Genomic DNA, 11,317 nt, shown 5'->3' on the forward strand with positions numbered 1-11,317 from the left:
CCTCCATTGTCAGCTCTCTTCTCTGTGTTTCCCAAGTACCTTGCCCATAATTTCATTACAGAATTTATATAGCTGCAAACATCATTAAATACCTTACCATAAATACTCATTTATGTGAGTGGGTAAAATGACAGTCACCGTGCTCCTCTGAGAGACCTCAAGCCACCAAGTCTCATACCACCTATACTACCCTGCAGTTCAGTTTAAAGTGATCTAGTAGATATGCCTGTTTACTGGTCTGCAGCCCTGACTAGAGCAGAAACTCTTTAGTAGCAGTAACTGCAACTTATTCATTCCCTATCCCCAATACCTAGCTCTGGGATGAATACATCGACAGAATGATTATTTGGGCTATAATCAGTGGCTTTCAAACTATAATCTATGGAACTCTAAGGGCTTTTATGTGGGTACCAGGGGTGGGGTGCAGATAAGGTGGAGATCTAAGCCTGCCACCCTCTGATCAAACCAGTAGCCAGAATAAATTTGGGGCTTTAAAACCCCCAAAATATATCAAAAATTTTTGTATGACAAAGGACACCATAAAAAAAGTGAATAGAAAATCAATAAAATGGGAGAAAAGAAACTTAGTCTAGTATCCTGAATATAGAAAAGAACTTTTACAGCTCAATAATGAAAAGACAAATAACACAATTTAAAGATGGACAGATCTGAATACATATTTCTCCAAGAAGAAATATCTTCAAAATGGTCAATAAAAATATGTTCAACATCATTAATCAAGGGAAATGCAAATTAAAATCATGAGAAGCTACTTCACATCTATTAAGTTGACTAGAATCAAACAGAAAATAATAAGTGTTGACGAGAATGTGAAGAAATTTGAACTCTCATAAACTGCTGGTGGGAATGTAACACGGAACAGTTGCTGTGAAATACAGTTTGGGAGTTTACCAGAGTTAAACGTAGAATTTTCATATGGCCTAGCAATTCTACTCCTAGGTACATAGCCAAGAGAATTAAAAATATATGTCCATATAAAAACTTGTGCACCAACATTATTCATATAGCCAAGCAGTGGAAACAGCCCAAATGTTCACTGACTGACAACTCATGAACTAAATTTGATTCAGTAGATTAAAAATTATAATAAAGCTTTGTAGCCCTGGCTGGTTTGGCTCAGTGGATAGAGCATCAGCCTGCGGACTGAAGGGTCCCAGGTTCTATTCCAGTCCAGGGCACATGCCCGGGTTGTGGGCCTGATCCCCAGCAGGGGGCGTGCAGGAGGCAGCCAATCATTAATGTTTCTCTCTCCCTCTCCCTTCCTCTCTGAAATCAAGAAAAATATATTTAAAAAAAAAATAAAGCTTTGTAAACAATGTTACAGTGAATTCTGCCTAGCACTGGGTGGGAATGTGGTAGATGGAAGAGGTTGGAAGGTAACAGACAGCGTCGATGAGGAGATGCATCGGAGCTGGGCGTTGGAGGATACTTAGGCGTTCACAAAGTGAAAAAGGGAAGAAGGTCATTCCAAGCAGGGGGAGGGGCACAACTACAGTGTGAATGTGTGGCAGCTTTGAAGACTGACCCCAAGGGAGGCTGAAAAAAATATATATATGGGTGAGAGTCTCAAATGCTGTGCTAAGTTTAGATATTACTTTATATGCAGGGGGATCTCTGGAAGGTTTAATAAGTTGAGATCTGTATGTTTAAAAAGATAATTCATGGAGGTTGGGGTTGTAGGAGAAACAAGGCAGAGAGAAAAGCGTAGAAGCTTTTTTAGTAATGTGGTCACATGCAGACCCTTCCCTCCCGTTTCTTCTCCCTTTCCCATGCCTCAGTTTTCTCACCCCCTTCTTCTTGTCACCCCCTTCTAGAGCAGAGATGTTGGCTGCCTCTCAGTTTGCCTGACGTATGTGGAAGTGTCTGTGTGATTAGCCTCCAACCTCTTCTCCGCCCGGCTGCCAGGTGGGGGCTGGCATCGGACGCTGCTTCCTTCCAGCACAGGGCATGTTTGCTGGCTTTTCTAGAAAACGTCAGAGGACCCATGTCTAAGTGAAGAGTCCATGTGGGGCCCCCGTGAGGTCAGGTGTTGGGTGGGGTGGATGACTGTCCCCATGCATAATGACTCTTTTTAGTACCGCTGTAGTGATGTGTGTGCCGGCCAGGCAGAGAAGTAAAGAGTGACGGTTCTCTATTGTCTTCATTACATTTATGAAAAGAGTCATAAGAACTTACAGAAGGCACAGGCTTTTATAAATGGAATTTTGTAACGATGGGCTATTAAATATGTTTTTGGCCAAGAGTCTGTTCGCACCTCGAACAAACCCACTTTACTCCTCATCACTGAGGAGCCAAGGACAACACCCCCACCACCTTCCTCCTCTTCTTGCCTATCACTCAGCTGGCCACCTCCCTTCCGTTCTCCTCCCCACATCCCTACTGTGGTATGTCTGTCAATCCCTTTTCCCAGCTACAGACCTTACAGGGAAAGCCAGCATTTCCCCCCGCCTCCCACACTGCGCACAAAGGCCCACTTTTTAGAATTATGACTTGCCATGGCTCTGCCTGTCCATGGCCCACAATCCTGGCAATGTCACAGTGATTTCATCATCTTGATGGTGTCATATCTAATAAACTGTTACCTAGTGTAAGGTCACAAAGATTTACATCTACGTTTCCTTTCAAGGGTTTCATAGTTTTAGCCCTTGTATTTAGGTCTTTGATCCATTTTGAGTTAATTTTGTATATGATGTTGGGTACAAATTCATACTTTGGCATGTACTAATAGATATTCAATTGTCTAGTATCATTTGTTGAAAAGACTATTCTTTTACCATTGAATTGTCTTGCATCCTCATTGAAAAACTGACAATGGATAGATGGGTTAATTTGTGGACTCATAATTCTTATGCCAGTACCACACAATCTCGATTACTGTAATTTGTAGTGAGTTCTGAAATCAGGAAATTTAAATCTTCCAACTTTGTTCTCCCCCCACCCTAAGATTGTTTTGACTACTCTAAATCATTTGCATTTTCATATTAATTTTAGGATCAGCTCACCCATTTCTGTAAAAAAGCCCACTGGGATTCCGACAGGGATTGCATCAAATCTGTACATCAAGTTGGGGAGTACTGCCATCTTAACAATATTAAGTCTTCCACTATATGAATGTGGGATATCTTTTAAATAATTTGTCTTTAATTTCTATGATGTTTTGTAATTTTCAGTGTACAAGTTTTCCACTTCTTTTGTTAAAAGCATTCCTAAATTTTATATTTATTAATGCTATTGTAACTTAATTTCACTTTTGGATATTTCATTTTAAATTACTAGTGTATACATAATAGCGACTGGTTGTTCGGTTGTTCCCCTGTTTGGTCTATTTGCATATTAGCCTTTTATTATATAGGATTATTATATAGGATAGTGTATTACATTAATTCCCAAATAACAGATCAATTAGTGTTTGTGGGGTAAATTCTACTTGGTCATATGTAAAATTCTTATATGTACTGCTAGATTTGGTTTTACTGGCATTTTCTTGAGGATTTTTGCATCTATATTGAAATTGGTCCATAGTTTTGTTTTCTTTTAAAGTCTCTGTTTGGCTTTGGTACTGGCTTCATAGAACAAGTTACCAAGTGTTTTCTCCTCTTTATTTTTTGGAAATATTCGAGATTGATGTTACATTTTCTTTATACATTTGGTAGAATTCACCTGTGAAGTCATATGGTCCTGAGCTTTCCTTTATGGGACGTTTAAGAAAATATTTACTTGTTATAAGTCTCTGCAGACTTTATATTTCTTCTTGAGTCAATGTTGGTAGTTTGCATTTGTCTAGGAATTTGTCCATTTCATTTAGGCTATCCAATTTGTTGGGATACAACTGTTCACAGAATTCCCTTATAATCCTTTTTATTTCTGTATGGTTGGTAGTAAGATACCTGTTTTATTCCTGATTTTAGCCATTTAAGTCCCAACCCCCCTTTTTTTTTGTCAGTCTAGCTAAAGGTTTGTTAATTTTTTCAAAAGAAACACCGTTTGGTTTTATTGATTTTCTCTGTTGTTTTTCTAGTCTCTAATTTATTTCCATTCTAATTTTATTATTTCCTTCCTTCTGCTTGCTTTGAGTATAGTTTGTTCTTTTCCTAGTTTAAGGTAGAAGTTATTGATTTACGATCTTTCTTCTTTTTTAATTTACAAGAATTTACAGCTAAAAATTTCCCTCTGAGTACTGTTTTTGCTGCATCCCATAATTCTTGGTATACTGTGCTTTCATTTTTGCTCATCTCAAAGTATTTTCCAATTTCCCTTGTGATTTCTTCTTTGTCCCATTTGTTTTAGGGTAGAATATTGTTTCCACATATCTGAATTTCCCTAATTTTCCTGTTACTGATTACTTCTGTTTTCTACCACCTGGACCCTTGGCTTTTTGGCCAGTTGTCCATTTAGTCTCCATACTTTGTGTACACCATTGTCCTTTTTCAAAGCCTTGTTCTGTGTTCATCTTCCTTACAGTAGAACAAGAGTTAAACTCTCCATCAGACCTGCCAGATGTTCCACACAGAGTGCTCTGCCATGCCATTCCCAAGACCAAACCCTACTTACTTTCTATCTGCATCAGGGAAGAACAATCAGTATAACCATGCATTATTCAGCTAACATCTTCAACAATCAAGCGTGCTATTTGTCTGTATGTCTGGCCCAATTATAGGCCACTGCTGACCATTAAAAGTTTGTGCTTATATTTCGGAACGATTTTGGTATTTTACAAATCAGTTAGTTCTTACTAGGAAATTGTCACTTGCATGAGAAGATACTTCTGATCGGTATAAAACATGACTTATATGAATTCGCTTTTTACTAGTAAAATGAATATAAATCAGGGATTTGTTAACCCTCCTGTCTCAGGGTTGTATAGTATGCACCCTACAATGAAATTATTCGTTTCCGTGTCCATATCTTTTCCAAGGCTATGGACCACTGGGGGCAGGTCAAGCGGTCAGTCCCCACTTTAGTCGTTATAATTCTCACCACTTCAATCCACTGATGGCCCCCACTAGCTGGTTCCAGCCAGCCTGGGATTTGGTGTCTCAGGTATCATTGCTGTATTTCTACCTTCCATACCAACAATGTGGCCAGCCTTTTTTTGCCAGCCAAACTGGGAGCCCAAACACGGGAGAGTGTAGAGAGCTAACGTTGGTTTGGCCCAGGATCTGGGACTGTTCTTCTGCCTTCCTACGCTGACTCACAGACTCAGCTTGCAGTTGGCCTGGGTACCTTGCCGAGAAGTCCAGTTCTCTCTAGGCTTGGAGGCTGTCCTGACCATGGTCTGTTCCACTTGGGCTAACATACACAGTGGGTGCTTTTGATAACTATCTACTGCAGGGGTCCTCAAACTTTTTAAACAGGGGGCCAGTTCACTGTCCCTCAGACCGTCGGAGGGCCGGACTATAGTTTAAAAAAAACTATGAACAAATTCCTGTGCACACTGCACATACCTTATTTTGAAATAAAAAAACAAAACGGGAACAAATACAATATTTGTATTTGCATGTGGCCCGCGGGCCGTAGTTTGAGGACCCCTGATCTACTGAATGAATGAACACAAGCCCTCCCATTTTACTTCATTAAAGATGAGTATGTTTAACCTTACACATACCACTTAGGTATCTGATTTCATCTGTCACTTAGTTTTGCTAGGATCACTATCAGGAGGAAAAGACTGAAGGCAGATGGTCAGATCGCTGGGGCAGCAGGCAGTCACTGACAAGATGGGGAGTGGTCCGAGAAAACAGGCAATGGCAGGAGAGAACAGAGGGAAAATGCTAAGCAGAGCAGCACAGCCATGTAGGGCCACTGAGCCTAGGAGCAAATGGCTCTCTGCATCTCAAGAGGCCCAAGTGCTTCCCTGAGTGCCAAGGCCAAACACACAGGCAAATGGTTGGTAAAATTCACTGAAAACACCAGGCAAGACCCATCCAATTCATAGCTCTGGAGGGCATCGGTACATCCAAGTACCACACTCAAAACAAGGCCTGCGTCATTAAGAGAAGGTTAGATGATATTCAGTACACTCTGTCAACAGGCTGTAAAGAGCAAATACATTTTAGAAACAGTTCCTTCTATAAATGTGTATTTTCTCATTGATGTTAGAGCTTAACGTAGTAAACTGCAGTTATCTAGACAATTAGGGCCACCTTATTCTCCAAAGATCTCAGATGGATAAGGCACCATGGCACACATAGGCACACATCACTGACAATAAACCCAAGTTCTTTCTAACAGAGGCCCTCAGGGACTTGGAGACGGCCTGATTAAAACCTGAGGGTTTTAAAATAAGTTCTTTTAAGAGAAACAACTCTGAGGCATCAGCTGGTATCTTTAAGACATCACTCATATCCTGAATTATCTAGCTCCCAGCCAGACTAAACTCCACCCACCCAAATTAATCTGGATCACCCAGATTTCTGATTGGAGCTTGATTCTCCTGTTACCTTGGCTACCCTTCTAGTTCCTATTCTATGGCCCAAGATTCATCTTCATGATCCTTACTCCTCTGTTTAACTTCTGGTGTCATCTACGTGGACACGTGGTGTCTGACTTTGGCTTTGCCCCATGATGCCACCTCCTGACTCCCAGATTGGCTCTGACATTCACTTCTGTCCACTCCAGAGATGGCTCCTGCCCACTTGGTCTTGTTTTACTACTGTTTTATGCTTTGCCAGGCTATGCCAGGAGGTCAAGCTGCATCCACATAATAATGAAATATGTTACTCTGGGTTTTGCTTAGCTATTTAAAAAATTTTTTTAAAAAATTTATTTCAGGGAGGATGGTATTGATTTCAGAGAGTAAGGGAGAGGGAGAGAGAGAGAGAAACATCAATGAGAGAGAATCATGGATCAGCTGCCTCCTGCACACCCCACACTGGGTAACGAGCCCATAACCCGTGCCTGTGCCCTTGACCAGAATCGAACCCAGGACCCTTCAGTCCACAGGTCAATGCTCTATCCACTGAGCCAAACCAGCTAGGGCTTCTTGGCTATTTTGTATATGACTCTAAATACATTCATCTTGTTTGAATTAGGCTCCCTTAAAGGTGGTACTTTTTTTTTTTTAAATCCTCACCTGAGGATATTTTCCCATTGATTTTTAGAGAGAGTGGAAGAGAGGGAGAATGGGGAGAGAGAGAAATATCCACGTGAGAGAGAGACATCCACAGGTTGTCTGCCACAAGCACGCCAACCCAGGGCCAGGTATCAAGCCTGCAACTGAGGTGCCCTTGACTGGGAATCAAACCTGAGATCCTTCGGTCCATGAGCTGATGCTCTAACCACTGAAAAAACTGGCTAGGGCTAAAGGCGGTACTTTTTTTCTTTATTGATTAAGCTATTACATGTGTCCTTATCACCCCATTGCCCCCTACCCCTGCCCCATGCTCTCACGCCCCTGATGTCTATGTCCATTGGTTATGCTTAAATGCATGCACACAAGTCCTTTGGTTGATCTCTCCCCCTTACCTCCACCCTCCCCTACCTTCCCTCTGAGGTTTGATGGTCTGATTGATGCTTCTCTGTTTCTGGATCTGTTTTTGTTCGTCAGTTTATATTGCTCATTATATTCCATAATGAGTGAGATCATGTGATATTTATCTTTCTTTGACTGGCTTATTTCGCTTAGCATAATGCTCTCCAGTTCCATCCATGCTGTTGCAAATGGTAAGAATTCCTTCTTTTTAACCGCAGCATAGTATTCCATTGTGTAGATGGAAGGTGGTACTTTTTTATCTGACTTTTCTCTAAAAGTGTGTAAACAGTACACACTTTGACTATCCTTTTCACAATGGAGTATATCTCATGCCCAAGAAGTAAAATGGCTCAAATCCTAGCTGGTTATAGTTACTCAGGAATAAGAGCGCTAAAAGTCAGATGCAAATGAAGATAGTTAATTGCCTTCTGGGATCTAAAAGGGGAGTCTTAGCCCTAAAAAGCCATTATGAAAGAGGTTCTCACACTTCAATGTGCAAAGAGTTAACTAGGAAGCTTGTAAAAATGTAGAATCCTGGGCTCCATCCTTAGAAAGTGTAATTCAGTGATCTGGGTGCAAGAATCTGCATTTTTAACAAAGAGCCTTAGATATATGATGCAGTTGGCCCTTGGTCTACCCTTTGAGAAACACTGTATCACACAGTTAGAAATCTGATAAACATGGGGACAAACACAGTAATTAAAGGACCCCATCAATCCTCTCCTTCTTAGAAGATATGATGCACCTTAGAAGCTATGATGCATTTGGCCAATTCTTTCCTAATACTCTTATTACTGAACATCAGTTCAGTTCCAAGACCAACTTATATTTGTTTTGGTGAAGACAATGTAAAATCTCCAAGTTTCCATAAAGTTTCCATATGTGCCCTTGACTGGAATTGAACCCAGGACCCTTCAGTCTGTGGGCTGATGCTCTATCCACTGAGGGCAGTGCTACTTTAAATAAGGAATGAAAATATCCATTTGATACAGAAAAACCTTCAAATTAACTCTTCAGCCATACACACTAGTATATTATTGGTGAAGAACTTCCGTACCTGGCCCGTCTGATGCCCAGGGGCCTGGCAGACGAAGAGCAGTGGAGCCCAGGAAGCATGGACAGACCAAGTGTCCTTGGCCACATCCCTAAACAATCCTAGAGGGGAACCTCAAAAAATAAGTTTATTTGGGAGGATTCTGATGGGGATAGGATGCTTTTGGGATCCAAGATGACAGAAGATATTGATGAGCTATTAGATCCAGGAGGCCTGTCTGATATTTGAGATAATGGGGGCTCCATTTGTTTCAGGACGATGCCTCCATGTTTGCACTACCATGGCTTATGGCTTGCGGGGGATATATGGACTGACTGATGCAACCATTAAGGATGTTACAGCCCCATTCTTACTATTACTGGGATATGTGTACGCATTTGTGTTTTTCCTAGGAGGATCTTTATTTTTTCTCCCAAATCTCACAACTGGTTATACAGATGTTTAATTGAGAGGAATAATTATGAATTACATTTTTTTTCTTTCAAACTTTCCTATCTGACTCATTTATCGCCTTCATTACAAGTGTTCTAAATACTGTAAAATTAAAGTTAAAAAAATAAACATTGCTAGTAGGCAAGCCCAAGTCTAGAAAAACTGTTTTAAAAAAACATTAATGTTTCTTAATTGAGAGCCTTGTGTACTGTAAGAATGCTAATTCACAGAAAAAAGAAATTTAAAGTCAGAATAAAAAGTAGACAAAGTTGACTGAGAATGAAATACAGGCAGATTAACTCCATGAAGGCAAAGGGACAGTGAGACTCGATGGCTAAGAATGACCACAGGTAGAGAATACCAGTTAAAAGCGCACCAAGTTAGGAGTGTATTCTGGGAAAAATGCCTAATTAGGAAATTAAAGCTGAACTGTTGACCTAGAGCTTTCGAACACTGATATGCTTTGGGTAAATAAAGCAAGGAAGAGAAATTTTTATCCGACTTCTGTTTGCTATTCAACTCTGACCCTTGCCTACTGAATGACTTCAAATATCTGTTATGGGAAAAAATGATACCACTTTAATTTCCGGCTCCATCCCCATCTGGCCAGGGAGAGAATAAATTAATATTATCATGTTTTGTCTTTGGGGCCTCTGATACCCTCGAGGACAAGACTGTGGGACAGTCTGCGTTGGCAGTGATTCTCAGCCAGAATCAGAAGAGCAAGATTCAGGACAAGGCCAGTTCACGTAACACAGCTCAGAGCCATACAACACAACTTGCTCCGAGGATGTTGGGCATTGTGCTTCATTAGGAAACAAAATATAAGCTTTCCACACCATTAGGAATGACTTTAGGAGTGAAAGCACATAAGACGATGCCTCACCTCATCAACAATGCACTGTAGAAGCTGGAGAGGCTGCAATGGGAGAGAAGAGGAAAAAGTATTAGCCTCTATGCAATATCTTTACAGTGGAGTGGAAAGAAAAAATCATTAATGCAATAAAATATAGCAAGATTAATCAACAACAGCAAACTCTTATAAAAACATTGATGCTCAGGATGTTCTATTATTTCTAATGGTACCTAATCTAATACAGGCAGTTAAAGGTTTGCATTTTCTTCAAAATGCAATTTGCTAAGTTTAAAACAAGGCATTCAAGCATGCAAAGGGAGCAGCCATCAGGAAAAAGAAAAGTGAATTTTTTTCTGAAGTCATAAAGCTTACCATTAAAGATCCCTGGTTTTTCTGAATCTGAAAAAAGGCAATATGTAATTAGCATGTCATAATCAAAATGACTCACTTGGACACATTATGATCACTGAGAGAAAATTATTGCATTGCTGGTGGCAATTTGTGGGCATGTGTTAACACAATTTACATAATGAAAATACACAAATGTTAATAGCTCGCTTCTCATTTATAGGCGAAAGTCAGCAGAATGTTAATTTCACACAACACTTTTTAGTACCCTCCAGGTTGTATTAGAATAGGGAGAAAAACCATAATCCATTTCAAAAGGCTGTTTACGATTCAGATATAAATAATGTTTTATATTGCTAGATTGTGAACACTGGGCTTAATGTTGCAATCATTGCTAATGTTATGAAGCTCACTCTTTTTAAATTAAAAACCGATTTATTTAAAATTGAAATTAAATCATAGTCAGAAATTAGAATTTTGGATTCCTGCCAGTGTTTGCTCACAATCCCCTATTTTGTGAAGAAAACTTTAATTATGTTGTTGAAGAATTTGTCTCTAACTCAGGAGTAGGGTGAAGATGCCACCTTTTCCCAAGTTCCTTCAGCCTGTTTCCAGGGCAGCTATGCTCTCTGGGAAAATCAAATCCATGCAAGTTTTACACAGCTTTTCAGGGGATAAAGTAGAGTGAAGGAAGAGATGCCTGGTCCCGATCAACATTCTAAAGGCAGGCTGCTCACACATCTAGCACCGATAAACCATCTCTCTTAGAAAGTTACTAAAATATGACACCAAATTAATAAAACATCCACTGTAATTAAAGTATTAAACACTCTAATGCCCCCCTCCCTATGCTTGCTCTTATTACAAACTCAATGAAAATGGAGTCCCAAGTACTAAATTTCCAAAGAAGGAAAATTTCAGAAATGAAATGACTGACGGGTCAGTGGTTGCTGGCATAACTGAGCTGCAATCAGCTGGTAAAATATAGGAAAAATAGTAATAGTCCTCCATATGTTTTTTTTTTAATTTTAATTTTTTTAAATTAAATCTTTATTGTTCAGATTATTACATTTGTTCCTCTTTTCCCCCCCCATAACTCCCCTCCTCCCAGTTCCCGCCCCACCCTCCGCCCTCA

At 40.0% G+C, this 11,317-nt stretch overlaps 1 protein-coding gene across 2 annotated transcripts in view; it reads right to left on the reverse strand.

Moving 5' to 3' along the window:
• Positions 1–11,317, reverse strand: part of MAP2K5 (mitogen-activated protein kinase kinase 5) — a 263,379-nt gene that overhangs the window by 53,213 nt on the left and 198,849 nt on the right. For both annotated transcript variants that reach the window (XM_015560452.1, XM_015560453.1), the window contains exons 18-19: positions 10,207–10,233; positions 9,865–9,897 (exon numbers count right to left, since the gene is read on the reverse strand). In XM_015560452.1, the coding sequence (XP_015415938.1) occupies positions 9,865–9,897; positions 10,207–10,233 (60 nt within the window). The remainder of the gene's footprint in view (positions 1–9,864; positions 9,898–10,206; positions 10,234–11,317) is intronic.

The sequence above is a fragment of the Myotis davidii genome, unplaced genomic scaffold (genome assembly GCF_000327345.1).
Source record: "Myotis davidii unplaced genomic scaffold, ASM32734v1 scaffold673, whole genome shotgun sequence".
In the NCBI taxonomy this organism is placed as follows: Eukaryota; Metazoa; Chordata; class Mammalia; order Chiroptera; family Vespertilionidae; genus Myotis; species Myotis davidii.